Source organism: Beta vulgaris, chromosome 3 (genome assembly GCF_026745355.1).
Source record: "Beta vulgaris subsp. vulgaris cultivar EL10 chromosome 3, EL10.2, whole genome shotgun sequence".
In the NCBI taxonomy this organism is placed as follows: Eukaryota; Viridiplantae; Streptophyta; class Magnoliopsida; order Caryophyllales; family Amaranthaceae; genus Beta; species Beta vulgaris.
Window position 1 is genome coordinate 21,355,459 of NC_079204.1, and position 22,070 is coordinate 21,377,528.

Consider the following 22,070-nt stretch of genomic DNA (forward strand, 5'->3'; position numbering starts at 1 on the left):
TGCTGCGGTTCCTTCTAAAAACCGTAGCAATAGGGTCATTAGGGTTTAATAAAACTGAGGGCGCCGTTTCCTTCCTCCTCATTCCTCACTTTCACTGTATATCTCCTCACCCTCTCTAGATCTCCTTCCTCCTTCACTTTTCCACTTTCACTTTCGGCGTTTCCTCCCTCACAGTATCTCCTCGTTCTTCACCGACGCAACATACCTACCGGCGCTTCCTCCCTCACGCCATCAGCCTTCCTCCTCTATCTCTCCTGATCTCCTCGTCGCAACACTCGCTCGACACAACAAACCCACCGACGCTTCCTCGCTCACGCCATCAACCTTCCCCCTTTATCTCTCCAGATCATCTCGGTCACGTTCCAGGATGGACAAACCGTTTTGGTGTGGATAGAGCTGATACGTGGAGGACGGTTTGGAACTTGGGAGGGCCTCCGAAGCTCAGTCATTTTATTTGGAGAGCTTGTACGGGTGCCCTTGCTACAAAAGATCGTCTTCGAGCGACATATATTGGATGATTGTGGTTGTGATCGGTGTCAAGGGAACCAAGAACAATCATTCATACTCTTTTTCACTGTCCTCTTGTTATGCTTATATGGGAGCATTCTCCCTTATTTTTTTCAATATTTAGTTGATGGCCCTAACACTTCTTTTATGGAGATGTTGATGTGGTTGAAGTCAAATTTGAATGTGCAAGGCTTATTGGCGTGCATGGCTCTCGCGTGGGCCGCATGGTCATATCGTAACTCAGTAGTACATGATGAACCATGGAGTAATATTGAGGTTACTGCTGCTGATTTTTTGAAACTAGTAAATAACTATGATGGGCACATTTCAAAGGTTTAAAGAAGAGATGTGAAATCTGTTGTTCTCTCGAGATCGAGTTGGGTTTGTCTAATGGTGCGGAGTTATAAGATGAACACTGATGCAACCATGTTAGGGGAAATCTGGCGGGGGTGGGGGTTGTTATTCGTGACGCGCAAGGAAGAGTGGTGCTCGCTGCGGTGCACAAGTATGAAGCATGATGTCCCGTGGCTCTAGCTGAAGCCATGGCAGTCAAGTTTGGAGTGGTGTTGGCGTAGCAATATGGATGCACTCATGTTGAACTGGAATGTGGTGCCTATAATATGTCAAAAGCAATCTTTTTAAAGAATGTGGGGTGCTCCCCCCTTTGATCTTGTGGTAGAAGATTTTGTATGTTGGGTTCTAGTTTTTTTTTTTTTTTTTAATTCTTCTCATGTTAAGCGGAGAGGAAACACGGTAGTTCAATTACTTGCTAGACAACATCCCACTAATGGGGTGGAACAAGTATATGCGGATGATGTTTCGCAAGGTATTTTAACCTTGACGGAGTTAGATGTTGCTTAATAATATTATTTTCAAAAAAAAAAAAAATCTTAGAATCTCTATTCTATATGGGAAGAGGGGTAGGATACCAAAATATTAGAAACTCCAATTTACCCTCATAACATCTCTATTCTAAATACTTACTTTAATTAAAAATTTTAAAATTTAAAATTTAAAAATAAAAAAGAAAACTACCTAACGAATTTAAAAAATAAAAAAAGACATTATCTCTATTCTATATGGGAAGAGGGGTAGGACAACAAAATATTAGAAACTCCATTTTACCCTCATAACATCTCTATTCTAAATACTTACTTTAATTAAAAATTTTAAAATTTAAAATTTAAAATTTAAAAATAAAAAGAAAACTACCTAACTAATTTAAAAAATAAAAAAAGACATTATTTCTATTCTATATGGGAAGAGGGGTAGGACACCAAAATATTAGAAACTCCATTTTACCCTCATAGCATCTCTATTCTAAATACTTACTTTAATTAAAAATTTTAAAATTTAAAATTTAAAAATAAAAAAGAAAACTACCTAACTAATTTAAAAAATAAAAAAAGACATTAAAAAAAGAAAACCGTCAACAATTCAAATATTTCTAAAACATTAGATATAATTAATAATTAATTTAATTTTCTACATCCCCTGAAAAAAAAATTAATTTTCTACATATTTTTGCACGCATCGCTTGCATATAAAAAAAACTACTTTGTCAAAAATATAACTTTTCACTAGAAGCTTCTCAAATTGAACTAACAATTTTTTGCGCCAATATTTTAAACACAGCTTTCGCTTTCCTCCATCATATATTCATATGAACTTGTATAATCTTTCTACATTTTTCCTCACTTTTGTTGGTAGGTATCTGAATTTTCCGAAGATTCTGAAGTGATCCAGAAAATTCAAGTACTATGAAGGAACCCACAAAATCAAAAGCAGCAAATCTATCATAATCTATAATTCAGACTTTTGTTGGGAATAATATAGTATGAAATTAAAAATTAAAGTTCTGGGTGAACAGTTTAGTAATGGCGGTTTTAGAGAGTGCAGATGCTGGTACAGCACCTCAACTGGCTGAAGCTCTGGCCGATACTGACATTCATTGGGACAGGTACCTTGTTTTTTTCACCCTATCTTTTCTTGGGCGGTTGAAGGAAATGCAATCTCTATTTTTTCTTTGTTTGAACTCTTAGGCCTTGTTCTTTTGGGCACAGTTTCAGACTTTCAGTTTAGTTCACTTCAGTACATTTCAATTTAGTTCAATTGAGTTTAGCTAAAACTTTACTCTCACAGTTTTACTTTACAATTCAGCCCAAAAGAACAAGGCTTTGTTCTTAAACTTTTCTGTGTTCGATTTGTCATGGAAATGATTTCTTATGAAGATTCATGTTAGTCGACCCCAAATCATTTCGGGACTAAGCCTTTGTCGTAGTTGTTGTTGTTCTAGTAAATTCATTTTTATTTCCAGACAAATCAAGAGATAATAGTATGTGATATGATCTATAAGTCAAGATTTTGAAAGAGATGTAGGATAAAGGAGGACAAATAATAGAATACTCTCTTGTTTTCTTAATTGTTCCACTTTTATCTAATTTTTACTAATTGATAATGAATTATAATAGCAGTTAGAAGTTGTGCATTGACTAATGTGAAAGTCGATGTGGAACAATGAAAAAGAAGGTGGGACTATATCCAAAAATGGAAAGAGGGAAAAAGAATTATAACGAAGGGAGTAGCAATTTTGTATTTTGGCATAGATTATAACCTCAGGGTGCAAAACGAGTAATGTATGCTTGTGTTCAAATTCATAAGTAGCTACTCATAGGCTTTTCTAGTAGGGAATGTCGGTTTGGGTTCATTCATTCATGATCCACTAGCCAGATTTGATTGAGTACTCCCCTATCGATGAGGGATTCCAAACTATGCTATCTTCCTCTACTGGTTCAGAGATGTGAGTTGCTAGGATATGGATGGCTTTTCTCCTTCTCAAGTTGATGCTGCATGAATCTGCCACTAGTTATAAGGTCCGTAATATGGGAAGGGAAGCCAAGATAAAATCCTGGTTGAGAGCATTTGAAAGATATAGGAGAATTCTTGATCCACACATGCTATGTTATATTTTTGATTTTCTCATTCCCAATCCTTGACCCGTTGCATACTGCTTGAACCCCATATCTTATTGCATACTTCTTGAGGCGCACATTAATCTATGCATTCCCCATGACATAGATTCAGCACTCGAGGGTTTTCTTGAGTTAATGGTCGAACCTGTATATATAGCGTGAAGGATGTTACTTGCCTGTATTTTCCCTCTTGTTCACAGATTAATCATTTTGCTCTTATAATGTTATTGAATTTCACTTCATTGGTTAAGTAGTGGGTTGTGAGTTTCGTGCAAGTGCTAGTTCACTAGACAAGGCCTTGTTTTTTTATTTGACAGACACTAGACAAGGCTAGAGCTGGTGAATTTGTCAAATTTTTATGTTTTCGATAACAAGCAGTTTAAAATTTTCAACCCAAACCAAACCTATTTGCTAAACGGCTTTCTTGCCACAATCACTTTAGATGAATAGCTACTAGAGGGGGACGAATGCTAAAAGGAGATGTTAGATCTACGTTTTTGTGGATTATAAAACAACAAAGGCAAGAAAAATTTCTATGAGAAAAACTTAAAAGCCTAATTAGAAAGAAGAAACCCGGTACCATGTGATGCTTGAACTAACTGCTCTACTAATTGTGATAGGCTGAATCACTCAGTGTACCACTCTATGGCTACGTACGATCTTGGACCACCACTTGAGTTCCACTGAAAACTCAAGCCCTTACAACAGTTCCCTCAAACTGTTGTTCCTCGTGTATGGTGCACCTCTAAAGAAGTCTTCTCTTTTAACTAAGAACTCCAGTTGATGCCTTCTCCTCGATAATTGTTTTTCTTTATATCCTGACTCAAACTTAACTACAGACTTATCTTTAAGTGTATTCTCTTCCTTGACTTAATTCTCAGTCATCTCCTGAATCCCGACTCTAAGAGATTAGCAATTGCTTCTTCAATAATCATAAAAAATAGAGATCAATCATCAAACCTATGAAATAACAAGACCAATAGTGTAGACCTTACTGTGGATTGTAAAAAAATTTTCTTCCTGTAGGAACAAGATCAAATTGACAAATTGATGCGTGAAAGAAGTTATTGTTGTTATTATAGGAGCACACTGCTGCTTGAAGAAACAAGATCAAATTGATACATGAAACTGGAACTCTTAGGCCAGGATAAGTGAGTTAAGGTATTACGTCAAATACCTTGTCTTTCCACAATTACTTCTAACGCAAATTGTTAGGAGTCTATTTCCTTCTCAGATACAGTGTGAGTTACGTAATCTTTGAGTCTATTATCAGGCAACTTGACACGCTTGCCCCTACCACTCTCCATAACCAACTCCTGAGCTCCATGCTCCTCAGGCAAGCCCCGAGCCAGAACACCCTCTGCCAGTTCAGGAACCACGCCAGCACCAGCCACATTATCACCAGCCGGGCTCTGCACGTGGTCCTTCACAGCTCCATCCGGGGGCTGCTGCACCAGCAGCACGGGCAGCCGCGGCACCCCCTTCAGCCACCATGGGGTCCACCGCAGGGGGAGGGACAAGCTCCTCCTTCCCTCCATCATCCATCACGCATCGAGTCCCCTCATCAACCTCAATAGCATCACCCAATGCCTCACGATAAGGACATTGATGCTCAATAAATTTAACATCCCTAGACACAAAATATTTTCTGGTTTCTAAGTCATATAATCGCCAAACTTTTTGAGTGAATGAGTAGCCTAGAAAAACACACTTCTAACTTCAGCTAGCAAATTTATCTCCCCCATGGTTTAAGTTATTTATAAGCATAGGCCAAGCAGCCAAAAACACGAATATGCGTCATAGGAGGAGGTTTACCATATAAACATTCATAAGGAGTTTTTGAATCCAAGACTACAGATGGAGTGCGATTAATTAAGTGACAAGCTATAAGAACACAATCCCCCCAAAAGTGTAAAGGTAATCTAGCTTGAAAACGAAGAGCATGGGCAACATTCAAAATATGTTCATGTTTCCTCTCTACTCTCTCATTCTGTTGTGGAGTTTTAACACAAGAAGTCTCAAAGATGATGCCATTTTTCACGAAATAAGGTCAATTTATTTTCATTTAGGTTCATTAGGAGGGCCCCTTGAAATTGAGGGAAACAACTTGCCTCATGCCTCCCCTATTTTTTGTTCTGTTGGTATATACTTCCACCATGACATCCATAATTCTAGAACTATACCCTTTCATGAATGCGTGCCTGTTTTGAATAGGTCATATTGGAAATAACCCTTCTAATGTCACCAGCATAAGAAGAACTATAGTGAACATGCAACTATGATGTTTGCAGTGGATCCAGTCTTCTGTGATAACTGTATAAACCTGTTTAATGTATGTCAATGTATCTGATACAGGTTGGACAAGACAAAATTCCATGTCATAGGTTCTATTCTTTTTACTGCTCAGTCTGCCTTACTACATCCTACAGCAGTTGTAAAGACTAGAATGCAAGTGGCTGGTTCAGGCTTCTCTCACACACGAGGTGTATCATTATTTGCACAAATATTGAAGACTGACGGCATTACTGGCATTTTCAGAGGTTTTGGCACTTCAGCCATTGGATCAATACCTGGGAGGGTTCTAGTCTTGAGCTCTCTTGAACTGTCAAAGGACATGTCGCTCAAGTATCTAGATAGGTTCGATATGCCAGAGGCTACTCGTCTTGGCATCGCTAATGGGGCAGCAGGCATGATATCAAACTCAGTTTCCTGCATATACTATGTTCCTCTGGATGTGGTTGGTAAATTTTCTTTCCCTTGTTTAAATAGTACCTCTTTTGTAATTTATATAGATGAAGATAGCCTGTAACCGCTCAGCAGAAAAAGATTAAGAAGGGATCGGATTGAGAAAACATAAAAAGAAAGGAAGTGCTGAATGTAGGAGTTACACATTTTACAAATTGCTAACCCAAATAATAATAAGGATTATATAAAGGAGATACTAATATGGGTTACAACCCAAAATATAAAAATAATCTTCTTCTAATAATATATGTATCTTTACAAGATATATCTCCTTTTATCTCCCTGCTCTTTCTCTCAATCTTTTCTTTTTTCTTTTATCTGCTTATCAATCATAAACAAAACTCATTATATATAATCTAAACTATGCTAAATAAATGAGGGATGATATTTATCACAATTTTTAACGACTCTTCATATTTAGTACAATTTTTAACGACTTTTCTTTTATCTGCTTATCAATCATAAACAATTTTTAACTCCATATACAATGTTAGGGCCTTGTGATAGTTAAGTACCTTAGGCTTCCAACTAGACTCTTGTATAAATTAAGTTGGATTAATCAATTTTCCTTCTCCAACTTTCGTTATCTATTATCTTGTTGCAACAGGAGTGCTCATGGGTTTGCATGAGTCCATTTTGAACTTTTCAAGAATCTCTTTTGCATATTTATTTTGTGAAATGGAAATTCCATCTTCACTTTGTTGGACTTCTATCCCAAGAAAGAAATTCATTAGCCCACAACCATTCATTTCAAATTCTTTAAACATTGCCACTTTGAAGTCTTTAAACATACTTTTATTGTTCCAGTGAACAATAGATCATCAACGTATAAACTTACTATAAGAATATCATCACCATTTTTCTTCACATAGACAACATGTTCGTACGGGCATTTGGTAAAATCATTTTGTATCAAATATCCATCAATTCTTGCATTCCATGCACGAGGTGCTTCTTTTAAACCATAAAGTGCCTTTTTCAAGCGGAGCACTTTATCTTCTTGTCCCTTGATAATGAAACCTTCTGGTTGTTCAACATAGACTTCTTCTTCGAGAATGCCATTTAGGAATGCAAATTTAACATCAAGCTAGTATATCTTCCATTTATGATGTGCTGCAAGTGAAATCAACAATCTCACTGTATCTAATCGAGCTACGGGAGCAAATACTTCGTCATAATCAACTCCATATTTTTGCTTGTAACCTTTTGCTACAAGTCTTGCCTTGTATCTATCAATGCTTCCATCAACACCTCTCTTGATCTTATATACCCATTTTACACCAACAACCTTTTGACCTTTTGGTAATGTAGCAAGCTCCCATGTATCATTTTTCTCTATTGACTTGATCTCCTCTTTCATAGCAGATATCCAATATTTTTCTCCAACAACTTCTTCAAAATTGATGGATTCATGATTGGCAAATGGACAAAATAAATCTACTTCTTCAACTTCAGTTGTGTTCTCATAAATGTCTCTTAAGCTTCTTATCTTAACAGGAGTTTTTGATGATGAGCCTGATCCTTCTCTTGATGATGATGACGATGAATCATTGTTATTTCTTGGAGTCCTTGGTGGAGTTTGTTCAGAATTCTTCTCTGTAACATCATTATACTCTTCAAACACAATTTTCTCTTTCTCTTTTTCTTTTTCGTGTTCATCCCATTTCTAAGATTCTTCTTCGCTGAATATTACATCCTTACTCTCAATCAGCTTTCCAGTTATTGGATTATATAATTTATAAGCTTTTAATTGTGAACTATATCCAATGAAGATACATTTTTCACCACGATCGTCCAACTTCTTTCTTTGTGCCTCGGGTATTTGAGCATAGGCTATGCACCCAAATACTCTCAAATGCTCAACATTTGGCTTTTCACCACTCCATGCTTCTTGTGGAGTCATATTTTTCACACTTCTCGTAGGACAATGATTAAGAATATAAGTTGTCCAAGCAACAACTTCCGCCCAGAATTGCTTCGCCAATCCCCCTTCTTTTCAAGATGCTTCGCGTCATGCCTAGAATTGTTCGATTCTTTCTTTCGGCAATTCCATTTTGTTGCGGTGTATAAGAGGCTGTAAATTGTTGCCGTATTCCAGTAGCTTTGCAATAATTTTTAAATACATTCGACTTATATTCACCCCCTGGATATGATCTTAGGGTTTTCAACTTATATCCACTTTCTAGCTCCACTCGAGCCTTAAATTGCATATATGTATCGAATGCAGCTTATTTCTCTTCATATGCACCCATAATTTTCTGCTATAATCATCGATGAAGGTAATAAAATAACGATTACCTCCGAAAGATACCGGGTCCAGTGGTCCACAAATATCTGTGTGTACCAATTCTACTTGTGCTTTTGCTCTCCATGATAATCTCTTATGAAATGGAAGTCTAGCTTGTTTTTCAGCCATGCATATCTCACAAACTTGTTTAGGATCTTCAATGGTAGGCAAGCCATGCACCATATTCTTCGATTGCAGAAGTTTTAGGCAATTGAAATGCAAATCCCAAAACGTTTATGCCATTTCTATGACTCATTCTGTATAACACCATAGAAACATGTTTGTATCTTCATGATGAAGGGTATGGAAATCACTTTTCAAATGGAAAGTGGAAATTGTCAAAAGGCTCGATGATTGTTGCTCACGGAAAAAAGCAACAAACACTTTATGTCACAAATGGGAAGCTTAGCTCGCAGTTGAATCTAGCTGAAGAATGTTCGACCGAGCTATGACATAAGCGACTCGGACATATGAGTGGGAAGGGATTGCAAATCCTCACTCGAAAGCAACTCCTTCCTTTGAAGGATGTTAATTTGAAATCATGTGTTGATTGTTTGGCAGGAAAACAACATAGAGTTTCATTTCGAAGAAATCCACCATTTAGAAGATCCCGGGTTCTAGATTTGGTTCATACAGACGTTTGTTTTATGACAGAGAAATCTCTTGGTGGTGCATCATATTTTATTACATTCATTGATGACCATTCCAGGAAAGTGTGGGTCTTTCTTTTAAAAAGTAAAGACCAAGTCTTTGACGCGTTTAAGGAGTTTCATGCAAAAGTAGAAAGAGAAATTGGCATGAAATTGAAATGTGTGCGATTCGATAATGGTGGTGAGTGTAGAGGTCCATTTGAAGAATATTGCAGTATGGGATAAAGCTTGAGATAACCGTCCCAAAAACACCTCAACAAAATGGTCTTGCTAAGAGAATGAATCGAACGATCACGGAGAAAGTTCGTTCGATGTTATCACACGCAAAGTTACCCAAATCTTTTTGGGGGAGGTAGTAAAGACTGCAGTTCATTTGATTAATCTTTCTCCTTCAGTTCCACTTGATGGTGATGTTCCACAAATGATATGGTATGGGAGAAAAGTTAACTATGAAAGTTTAAAGGTGTTTAGTTGTAGAGCCTTCGTCCACATCCCGAGGGATGAAAGATCAAAACTTGATAGCAAGACAAAACAATGTATTTTTCTTGGCTATCCCGAAGATGAGTTCGGTTATAGGCTATGGAGTCCTACTGAAAGAAAGATAGTCAGGAGTAGAGATGTTGTCTTCTTTGAAGATCAAACCATTGAAAACACACAAAAAGTGGGAAAATCAACAACATCTCATGAAGAATCACCTATAATCATGAATCCAGGTCCTTCTTAGGATCTTATTAATGATCACGAGGGAGAAGTACACCAAGAAGATCAACCTCAACATATAGATGATGACCACCATAAAGAGTGGATGCAAGCCATGCAAGATGAGATAAAATCCTTGCATGAGAATCACACATTTAATTTGGTACAATTACCAAATGGTCGACGAGCACTCAAAAATAAGTGGGTGTTCAGATTGAAGGCTGAAGAAAATAATCCGCAACCAAGATACAAAGCAAGGTTGGTTGTAAAGGGGTTCAGTTAGAAGAAAGGTATTGACTTTGAAGAGATATTCTCATCGGTGGTGAAAATGTCATAAATGTGAGTTGTTCTAGGGATGGCAGCATGCATGGATTTAGAAATTGAACAGCTAGATGTGAAAATAGCCTTCCTACATGGGGATTTGGAAGAAGAAATATATATGGAACAACCAGGGATTTCAGGTTAAGGGAAAAGAGCACATGGTATGTTGTTTGAATAAGAGCTTGTATGGTTTAAAACAAGCTCCACGCCAGTGGTATCGAAAATGTGAATCCTTTATGAAGGACCATAAGTACCACAAGACGACATTAAATCATTGTGTGTTCATTAAAAGATTTACGGAGGGATATTTTATCCTTTTACTCCTCTATGTTGATGATATGTTAATCATTGGTCATAATACCAATAAAATTGTGAATTTGAAAAAGGCGATGAATAAGTTCTCTGCCATGAAAGACTTAGGACCCGCAAAACAGATACTTGGCATGAAAATCTCCCGTGACAGGAAAAATAAAATGTTATGGCTGTCACAGGAAAGATATATAGAGAAACGACTTGAGAGGTTTCATATGCATAAGGCTAAGCCGGTGAGCTCTCCACTTGCAGGTCATTTAAATTAAGCTCTCAACAATGTCCTACAAGTGATAAAGAAAAAAAAGAGATGGATGAAGTTCCTTACGCATGTGCAGTTGGCAGTTTGATGTATGCTATGGTTTGTACAAGACCAACATTGCCTATTCAGTAGGTGGTGTTAGTAGGTTTCTTTCTAATCCAGGAAAAGAACATTAAGTGGTGAAGTGGATATTAAGGTATCTACATGGCACGTCAGAAATGTGTCTATGCTTTGGTTAAGGAGATCCTATGTTAAAAGGATACACAGATGCAGATATGGCAAATGATATTGATTTGCGAAAATTAGTATCAGGTTATATGATGACTTTTGCAGAGGGAGCTAAATCATGGCAATCAAGATTACAAAAATGTATTGCTTTATCAACAACAGAAGAAGTTGAGTATATTGCTGTGTGACAGAAGCTTGCAAAGAGTTGTTGTGGATGAAGAATTTCCTACAAGAGTTAGGAATTATACAAGAAAATTATATACTTTATTGTGACAGTCAGAGTGCTATTCATCTGGGGAAAAATCCCACCTTTCATGCCCGTTCTAAACATATAGACGTAAGGTATCATTGGATACGAGAGGTCTTTGAAGCCAAGCTGTTGCATTTGGAAAAGATCCATACTGACCAGAATGACTCAGATATGATGACAAAGTATTGACCGTGCAAAAGCTTGATGTATGTCGAGGGGAAGCGGGTTTATCAAAAATCTTATAATAAGTCGGAAGGGGGAGATTTGTTGGTTATTCCTCCTTATTTGGAGAAAATGTAATTAGAAAAGAATAAGAGAAATAAAAGGAGAGAAAAAGGAGAGAAGTGAAAAATCAAGAAACATTTATTGGAAAATTATTTTGCGATAATTTGCATCAATAGTTTCTTAGTAATAGACTGATTATAAATATGTAATCAAATTGATAGTTAATATATTGAGAAATTGTAACATTGTAAGATAGTTCATATTTATTGAGAAACATTACATTTTGAGTTATACCATCAAATATTATTTTATGTTTTATAAACATTTTGTAAGTTGTTTTATTATATCATAAAGATATAATTGTTAGCCTATTTTGTTTATACACGAAAGGGAAAACGAATATTATTCCCCTGCAAGATTATTTGTGATCTTTCCCAACAAACGCATATAAACCTCTTCATGAATAAAACCATGAAAAAAAATATTTTTGACATCTAATTATCGAATAGACCATTTAAGAGAAACATCAATAGTAAGAACTAAGCGAACAGTAGTAGGCTTAACAATAGGACTAAAAGTTTCAAAGTAATCAATACCTGCTGCTGGTGATTGTAAAAACCGACAAGCCTGGCTTTGAACTGCTCCACAGAACCATCAGAATTGTATTTAATTCGATAAACCCACTTACAACAAAGCAAATTCTTATCATAGTTGCGAGGTACCAACTCCCATGTGTCATTATTAATTAAAGCCTTATATTCATCTAGCATAGCTTGACGCCAACGTGAGTCTTTATAAGCTTGTTTAAAATTAGTAGGTTTAGAGTCTACAATTTCAGTGTTTAAGTTCATTATGACTTTAGGCTTCGACATACCATCCTTTAACCTTGTAACCATTGGATGACAATTAAGGACAACCTGAGGAGACGAAGTCAATGAGAGAGGAGGTACTCTGCTCACAGAAGTAGGAGGGGACCCCGATGTGCATTAGACAAGGCCAACATCAACACGAGGAATCTCCGTGCGCCGGGAAATGGGAGACACGGATTCTGGGCCAGCATGGGATCCAGCGTGCGCTGGAATCTCAGTGGGCCCATCGGGCGCTGGATCCTCAACGTGCCAAATAGACGAGGAAGGAGGGGAGGGGGAGGCACAACAGACTCATGGCGAGCTGGAGAGCCACCAGGAGGTGGCGAGAGCTGCGGGTCAAGGGCCAAGACAGCCTCATGACTGTTGGGGGGAGACCTGCGACTCAGGAGACACACGGGTAACTTTGGTTGGGGACCACTCATGAGTCAAGACCATAGGTGAGGTGTAAGGCACAGTAGACGCTGGACCAACCAGAGCACGATACGGAAACTTATGTTCATGAAAAAGAAGATGACGACTTAGGATCAAAACAACGATACCCTTTATAATCAATGCATATCCAATAAAAACACAAGTTTTAGACTTAGGTTGGAGTTTGTGATTTTTAGAATTCAGAAACAAAGGAAAACATTCACAACCACACGTTTTCAAAAAATGATAGGAAGGGGGACGATGAAACAATTTTTCAAAAGGAGAAACACCCTCTAAAACCGAGCCGGACAATCTATTAATGATGTAGGTGGCAGTGTATGATGCATCAACCAAAAATTCAGTAGGAAAACAGAATGAAGTATCATAATATGAGCCATTTCAATGATATGACTATGTTTGAGTTCTGCAACACTGTTTTGAGCTGCAGTATTAGGACTAGATTTTTGAAAAATTATGCCATTGTCACGAAAATGTTGTAGAATAGGAGAATTATCAAATTTCCTACCTCCATCATTTTGAAAAATCTTAATTTTGCAATTAAAGAGATTTTCAACCATCTTTTGAAACACAAGAAATTGAGATTAAGCTTCCGATTTTCGACATAAAGGATAAATCCATGAATATCGCGAGAAATCATCAACAAACACAAGATAATAACGATATAATTGATTTAACAAAACAGGTGATTGCCAAAGATCACTGTGAATTTTATATAATGGATATGGAGAAACATGTTCAACTGATTCAAAAGGTAAACGATATATTTTTCCTAACTTACATCCAACACAATCATCATGAAACTTAGAAGTACATGTGATGGAATCATTTTAATATAAAGATCCTAAGATGCTAGAAGAGGTATGACCAAGACGAGAATGCCAAACGTCATCCGACTCTTTAGTGGCGAGGAAAGCAGGAACTGGAGACTCAGGAGGGACAACAATAAGCTCAAGAGGGTAGACACCTTGCTTACTGGATCCCCGAAGCAGAACCGCCCCTATTGTCTAGTCCTTTACAGAAACAAAATTCTTATCAAAACTCACAACACAATCATTTTCTTGACACAACTTGTTAACTAATAATAAATTATGTTCCAATTTAGGAACATGACAGATAGATAATAATAGGAGGGGACGACTTGTAGTTTTTAAGGTGAAATTACCAGTACTTTTAATGGGAAGTAAGGTACCATTACCAACTACAACAGAACTTGACCCATATGTGAGAACCCGTTCTCGAATCCGGGTACCCGACTGAATCATTAGCTTCACCACCAACAGACAGTGCAACTACTCGAGTGATACTTTCAGATGAAGAGGGAACAAAGCTGGAATTGAATCTTTAAGGACAATAGGCAGCTTGATGACCTGGAAACCAACATAGGCCACAAGTACTGGAAGTAGGCGTAGAGTTTAAATTGCTACTTAACGAATTACTCCCTGCTAAAGACAAAATTATTAGTAACAGAGTCTATGCAAGGCATACTATAGGATGACAAGTTAGAATATTACTCATACCATTTGGACTTCCCCGATTAGCATTGTTGTTGTTGTTACCACCATTACCACCACCATTTCCACGGTTGTTGTTGTTTCGATTATTTTGACCCCCACGATTTCTGTTATATCTCCCCCTATTCCTCCCTCCTGAATTAGGTTTAGGGGAGGAACCAGATGTAGAAGACTGAACAGCAACTAAGGCATGGTGAGATGAGGAATCAAATCCATCCTTCGAATTTTTCTGATGTTGTTCATGAAGAAGCAACTTATGGTGCAAATCATCAAAACTAAGAGGGAATGTGTAATGCAGCAGAGTGGTAACTATATGATTATACTCAAAATCACGGTCCAAACCAAACAACGTATGCTGAACTAAATCCTGATTAGAGACAGGACACTGAATAGCAGCCAAAGAATTTGCAATAGCCTTAATCTCATGCAAATAATCATCCATAGTTTGAGAATCACTTTTCTTAATGCGAGTAAGACGACCTAATTCCATAGAGCGAGCCATACTAGCATGCATAAATCTAGTTTGCAAACGATTCCAAATTTCCACAGAGGTGGATAAATCATGCACGTCAACAAAAACATCACGAGACAAGGTGGCAAAAATTCAGGATTTAAGTTGTTGATCCACACGCAAATATTCATAGAATTGTACATTAGAAACCGAAAGATCACGTTCATCAATAATAGTAGAGGGAATGGAAACAATGCCTTCAACCATACCAAGCAATTGATGGGAAAGTAACAAACAAGTAATCTGAGTTTTCCACAACAAATAATCCTCACGAGAAGAGAGAGTTATAGTTACCAAGTTACTAAGATTAGGAGCATAAAGTTACGGTAGAGCAAAGATTGAAGAGGAGGGAGCCGTGGAAAACGGCTGGCCGAAACCGGTGGTTAGTGGCGCGGACGTGGTTGTGAAACCTGGTGAAAAACGAGGAGTGGTCCGCAACGAGGAAGCAGGAGATGCAGCATGAAGAAGCGTCGAGGAGTAGCCTTGAAACTGCAGCGAGGAGGAGGCTGCAGCAGGTGGGGTTGACGTCGGAAAAGGCGCCATGAAGGGCTGCGAAAAAGTCGCAGCGAGGGACTGCGTGAAGGAGGTTTCACGCGCCTGCTGGTCGTGCGTGAAAGGTAGTGCACGCGCCGGCTGGTCGTGCGTGAAGGGTAGTGCATGCGCCGGCTGGTCGTGCGTGAAGGGTAGTGCACGCGCCAGCTGGTCCTGCGTGTCGGCAGAGGGACGCGATGTCAAGGGCTGCGTGTGAGCAGCGGCGGTGGCGGAGGTGGGGATTGAAGAATCCATGGTTGGATTTTTTTTTTCTCTTTAGAAAAACCTAAGCTGTGATACCATGTATAAGTGTGGAGAATAATTGTGTTAACCTGATTAGGTTAACCTTGACATTCAATATATATAATATTCATAATATATGCCTATGACTAGTAAAAGACCATACTATCCTTTTACATACAATGTTACTCTAATATTATATAATGAGATAGTGGTGCAAAGGAGTAAACTTTGAGCACTCAACCTCACCGGAAACTAAAATGTATCATCTAATTTCTATACTCTGAAATTAACAAATGAACCCAGAGCCCCTAATCTTAAATATATTAAATAGATACTGTTTCCTATTTTCTGGTTCTTTCTTTTTTTTTGTGGGGAGGTTGGGGGGAGGGGTTGTTTCGGAGCTTCGAAGTGATGTAGAGTAGACCTGCTTCATCATGTAATGGTCTCAGTAAATCAAAAATGGAACTTAGAGCTCTGACCTAAGAGTAATATTCATCAAAAAAATTTAATCAGCAAAAGTAAGTTTCAATTAGTAACACTAAGTTTTGACCAGTAAAATTCGAGTGAAATAAGGCTCTTTTTCTCTGTAGTGTCTTCTAATATTTTTCCCAATTCTACAACTCATTTAGGATGTTGAACCATCCTTTTAGTAACGGGCCTAGCATAGGGACAAGTTGGAGGAAAGTCTGACCATATACAAAATGGGGTTCCAGCGAAAAACCAACTAGCAATAGGTGAAGAAGCCCACCAAATTTATATGTTAGTCATCCTTCTATGTACAACCTCACAATTCACATGTGAGTTTCCGTTGTGACACTTTTTACAGTTATTTTCCATATACAAAATGGGGCCTAGCATAGGGACAAGTTGGAGGAATGTCTGACCATATACAAAATGGGGTTCCAGCGTAAAACCAACTAGCAATAGGTGAAGAAGCCCACCAAATTTATATGTTAGTCATCCTTCTATGTACAACCTCACAATTCACATGTGAGTTTCCGTTGTGACACTTCTTACAGTTATTTTCCATATACAAAATGGGGCCTAGCATAGGGACAAGTTGGAGGAATGTCTGACCATATACAAAATGGGGTTCCAGCGTAAAACCAACTAGCAATAGGTGAAGAATCCCATCAAATTTATATGTTAGTCATCCTTTTATGTAACAACCTCACAATTCACATGTGAGTTTCCGTTGTAACACTTTTACAGTTATATTCTAAGGTATGTCAGGCTCGATATTTCAACTTTTATTTCTCTTGTTTTTCTAGTATCTTTGGTTGCTCAATTTGGGTGTATATGAGGATTGATCTCTGCGTTTTTCATATTTGATCCTTATTTCTGTTTGTATATATCTGAGTCTGACACCGATCGGCCTACTTAGGCTGTGCCCACATAAGCTTGGGAAAGAAATTTTGGATGAATTATGATTTTAAAGGAACATAAAACACTGTATCTGCTGATAAAGACGACACTTTGACATCTTCTGTAGAATATTAGAATAGCTATAAAGACTCAGCAACAATATGCATCACTTTCAATTGTTTCTTTTTTTTCTTCTTTTTTAAATTAGCTATGTTAGGCTTCAATTTTAACTGTATTTTCCCAGGTGTGCCAAAGATTAATGGTTCAAGGGATTCCAGGAACCACACCATGCAATGGCCCGTTTGACGTTATACGTAAAGTGATGAGGTCTGAGGGAATCCGTGGCATCTACAGATGGTTTTTGTTGACAGCTTTGACTCAGTCCCCTGCGTCAGCACTTTGGTGGGGCACATATGGTGCAGCCCAGCATATAATTTGGAGGTAGACTTACATTCTTATTTCAGTTTGTTTTGTTTTACTTCCTTGACTGCAGTATTTTGAACTTATCATGTCTTTGTTTTGCTTACAATTTTAGAAACTTGGGATATAAGGATGAGGCAGACAAGAAGCCATCTCTTATTGAAATGGTAACTGTTCAAGCCAGTGCAGGAATGGCTGCTGGTGCAGTTTCCTCCGTGATTACAACTCCCCTAGACACTGTCAAGACACGGCTCCAGGTGAGCATCTTTGAAACACATAAATTATGTTTTGGGCATAAAGCTAACCTGCTACAATTTGTTGTGGGTGCTGAGCTTGTTATCAAGGACTTTTTTTTTTTGTTGACTTGTTTGTGTGATTAGGTCATGGACAACTATGGTGATGGAAGACCTTCAGTTACCAAAACATCCAAGGTGCTTCTTGAACAAGATGGATTGTGGGGATTTTATAGAGGATTTGGACCGCGTTTTCTGAACATGTCACTCTATGGAACCTCAATGATTGTGACTTATGAGCTTATAAGTAAGTCTATTTTTCCGGTGTTTAGATTGAGCTTATACTTGAGCATATTCGTATTAGTACAGCTTCCTTTTCCACAAACTGTTCTTGCATAATTAAAGCTTAAATTTTGAGCCCAGCTTTGCACGTTACACCATTCATAGTCTGAATTATTCCAATGAAAACCTCTGCTTGTCACAACACTTACCTGTTTGGTAGGCGTTTATTAATGATTGTAATGGCGATGTCTATGGTAATGCTTGTGTATCCCAAATACCTCTTTTTCTTCATATACATGTGCATTACCACTTTATAGGTGGTATTGAGTACTATGACAAGTTATGAGGAAAAACATATGTTCAATGGATGAAGTTTCATTATCATGCGTATTGACCTTAGACTTTATGGAAGCGTACATATTATTTCATTATCATCACCACTAACTATAAACCTTAGCATCCATGCTATGCATGTTGTTAGTCTCTCATGAAAACCATTCGTTAATCTTCCAAAGGAAGAAAGAGTCTCCTTGGGTTTTTCCGCCTCAATCTTCCACTCCCACATGTTGGCTCTGTCTTTCCTTTTAGTAGTTTTGTAATGAACTGACATCTTTAAAGCAGATTACGGAAGAATATTAAGAAAGGAAGATTATCTTTAACGATAGCCTATACAATTACAGCAAAGTAGAGATAGTAACAAGCTTTCGAGAGGCTTTTTTCTCACCTAAAACTAAACCACTAAACTCTCCAATAAAGTCAGCATGCTCTCTCTCCCTAATGTCCATTGTCCTCTATTTATAGCATTCCCTTCCTCACTAGCTCTCTAACTTATTCTTCAAGCTACAACAAAAACTAGCTGATTATGCAGTACCAAGATTGCTGCTCTCTTGCTACCAAAAAGAAAAAGATTGCTGCTCTCATTAGGTTGGTTCATTACAATAGGTTTATGTCGTAACCTGAGATAGGTAGACCTGCTTCTTGGTTCCTTGTATCATTTGATCCAACCTTGGGTGTTTTAATTTCAAGTATGCACCCTGTCAGTTAGAACACCCCCTCCCTTAACTCTAATAATAATGTACCAGAAAGCCAACAAAATGCAAAAATCTAAAATTGGACTTCTTGTCTTATCTTCGTGATAGTTTTATTATTGTTCTATGTTTCCCTGCCCCATCACATTCCACACCAGTAAAAGGGTTCGTTGGAAAGAATGGCATGGAAGCTCGGGCAATGGTTGATCTAGGATTCTAGTTTTAGGGTGTCAATTCTATAGGTTTTGTGAGTAGTAATTTGGGGTTCCGACAATCAACACTATCTTTATTTTGCAATGGGCCAATAATAAGGCAGATAGGCCTTTTTGAAAAAAAAAGCTAAATGACGTCCTAATTTTTTTTTACTAATTCTCTAAATACGTATTTTATACCGTATTTGTATCCTGTTTCTACTCTTTCCCTCACTTCTCCTTAGTCCTTCCCTTTCCTTCTTTCACCACCACTAGGCACTATGGATTGCACCACTGAAGCCACCAGCACCATCAATTTTCCGGCAGGCTTCGCATAATCGTCGACCAGTCCACAAATTGATTTTTTTTTTATAAAATCAACCCCGCTTTCACAAGGAGCCCAAATTTCAAGCACAATTCTGAGGAAAAGAACTGAAACTTCTTACCAAATCAAACCACAAGTTGTAAACTAGTAAAATTAATGAGAAAAGTACCTCAATTTTACCATAATTATACAGTTTTACAGCATCAAGAGAAGTCAAAATCAAAACGAGATGATTATCAAGAAGCTCGTTGATTTTTTTAAAAATATGGTGAGGCGTCCACCATGGACGCCCCCACCACAGGCACACGCGTCCATTGTAGGCGCCTGCACTTTTGGTGGCGCGTCCACCACACCATATTTTCAAAAAAAAAAAATTCAGAAGAAGAGTAGGAGAAAGATTACAAAAACACCCCCAAAGTGTGATGATGGTGGTGGTGGTACAGCGGTGGCGTCGACGCCGGTGGTGGTGTGGCGGTGCCAGTGGTTGTGTGGAAGGAGGGGAAGGGGAAGGGGAAGGGGAAAGGGAAGTGGAGGTGAGGGAAAAGAAAGAGAGGTAGGCTAATGATGCAGGTAAAAATACTATATTTAGGGAGTTAGTAAGAGATTGAGCTGGGGTGAAATTCTTGAAAAATACTAATACTTAGGTCTTAGGTGACATACTAAAGCTTGACGTAGCATTAGAAATTTGTTGTGACAGTTACAAGTCTTACAACGCATGAAAATCTACTCATTTGCTAAATGACGCCCTAATTTTTCCTAATAACGCCCTAAATACATCACAATAAATACAATAGCCCACCTTCATGTACTATACTCATTGGAATACCCCTCCATGTATACGAATAGCAAAATTCTACAATTATTAGACATTAGTGACTAGTTCATCTTTTCTAACATCACACACACATTGCAGCAAGATCTGAAAATAGACATAGATGGACTGCTCTCAAATCTCAATCATCTTCAACTAATTGATATTCTCATCTACCTCCAGGTTCTCTTTCTCAAAACTCTCTCTTTCATCTACCCCTTTCCTTCACTTCCTATCTACCCTCCACTTTCTCCCTTTCCCTGCACCACCATCACCACCATCACTGTTACAAAATTTCCGGCGAACTGTTACAAAATTTCCGGCGAGCTTGACCCCGATAACCAAGAAACTGATTTTTTTTTTTAAAAAAAAAATGGTGAGGGCGTCCAAAGTAGACGCCCTCACCATTTTTTTTTTTTTAAAATTCAATTTTATTTTTCTCATAAATTCAAATCTTACTTTCTTTTTGTGAGATTTATTATGTGGATGTGATTTTTGTATTGTGGGATTTATTTTGTTTGGATGGCCGGTGGTGGGGCATGATGATTGCCGGCGGTGGCTCTAGTGGTGGGGCATGGTGATGGCTGGCGGTGGCTCCAGTGGTGGGGGGTGGAAGGAGTGGGAGTGAGGGGAAGGGAAGATCAAGAAAGAGAGAGTATAATAAAAAGAAATGAAAAGGTATAAATTCAGTATGAAAGTATGTATTTAGAGTGTTAGTAAAAAATTATAGGAGGTCAAATAGCAAAACCAAATCTATGCATATAGGTTATAGCAGCATATATATATTTACTATTGTTTTCTTGTATTACACCATATCCATTCAGGATTTAAATAATTAATAAGTCATTTGCTCCTGTCATTTCTGAAGTAGTATACACTATTTTTATAATATCTCTGATAGCATTGATACCTTGTTAATTCCTTATCAACAGAGAGATTATCTGTGAAGCAGTGGTGAAAAAGGAAACAAAGTTGTCAGAAGGTTTTTCTGCCTGGCTCATCCTCTGAGGAATATTCTCGTAAAATTTCCCATCTTATTTTTCACATTATTTTACTGTTGAATGTTAGCGTCATTGATTGGAAAAGATGTATTTCACCTTTTGTATAGTTCCTTGAATGACGATGTTGTAAGGAAGTATGTGTGTATTATTATGGCATTGAAAAAGAACAAACTTATCTGGATAATGTCGTGGTGTTACGAAGAATCACTGTTCTAAAGTCAAAAATTGTATCCTAGTTTACACAGGGACTTGTAGCAATGGACCTTCATGAAACAAACATCTAACTGTTCTGTGGAGTATTTTGCAATTAGAGTTTTGGGGTAAAAATAGAGTTTTAGATCATTTTAAGAGTTTTTGATTAGTCAAAAAACTCTATGGGAGTGTTTGATAAGGAGAGTTTCAAGAGAGAGTTTTGGGATGAAACTCTCAAAATGAAAAAGCTCATCTTTGGAGCTATTTTCTAGAGGATTAGGTGAGAGAATGTGTGAATGATTTTTTTGCCCAGAATTATAATACAAATATATCCGTTATTATGTACATAAATGTCATTTTATACAAACAAAGGGTAATTAACTTTTAGCAATCAGTTATGTTTTACCATACATATTTATGCGAAAAGTTAGTCAAATCTGCTAAACAAAAAGGTAAAACTCTAACTCTGAACTCTAAATTCTATTTGCCAAACAGCCAGTGTATCATGATAGGATAGGCCGAGAATAGTGCCCAAAGTAGAGATTACCGTGTAGATTCTATGAGCCATGATGTGAGAGAGACCATAAGTTACATGGAGGGTATGAAAATTAGTTTTGGGGTTGATCTTGTCGGACCTTAAGGGCACCCTTCCCTCCTTAACTGCCCCTTC

The 22,070-nt window shown here is 37.7% G+C and overlaps 1 protein-coding gene across 3 annotated transcripts; it reads left to right on the forward strand.

The window, feature by feature from the left end:
• The first annotated feature begins 1,844 nt into the window (after positions 1–1,844).
• LOC104889134 (uncharacterized) lies at positions 1,845–21,392 on the forward strand. Of its 3 annotated transcripts, none has more exons than XR_008968775.1 (6): positions 1,845–2,467; positions 5,835–6,220; positions 17,196–17,358; positions 17,453–17,594; positions 17,718–20,885; positions 21,140–21,392. XR_008968775.1 is itself a non-coding variant. In XM_010674281.3 (6 exons), the coding sequence occupies exons 1-6, from the start codon at positions 2,385–2,387 to the stop codon at positions 21,163–21,165; spliced, it is 990 nt and encodes a 329-aa protein (XP_010672583.2). In that variant the 5' UTR covers positions 1,845–2,384; the 3' UTR covers positions 21,166–21,392. The 3 variants fall into 3 exon arrangements, 1 of the variants encoding a protein (XP_010672583.2); XR_008968774.1 differs by having other exon boundaries at positions 5,835–6,216; positions 17,162–17,358; XM_010674281.3 differs by having other exon boundaries at positions 5,835–6,216; positions 17,162–17,358; positions 17,718–17,877.
• The last annotated feature ends 678 nt before the right edge of the window (positions 21,393–22,070 follow it).

Bases quoted from the DNA above. Each gene is read 5' to 3' on its own strand.
- LOC104889134 (XM_010674281.3), top strand. From the start codon at position 2,385: ATGGCGGTTTTAGAGAGTGCAGATGCTGGTACAGCACCTCAACTGGCT. The intron at 6,217-17,161 runs GTTGGTAAATTT...GTATTTTCCCAG, and splicing joins ACTATGTTCCTCTGGATGTG to GTGTGCCAAAGATTAATGGT. The intron at 17,359-17,452 runs GTAGACTTACAT...TTACAATTTTAG, and splicing joins GCCCAGCATATAATTTGGAG to AAACTTGGGATATAAGGATG.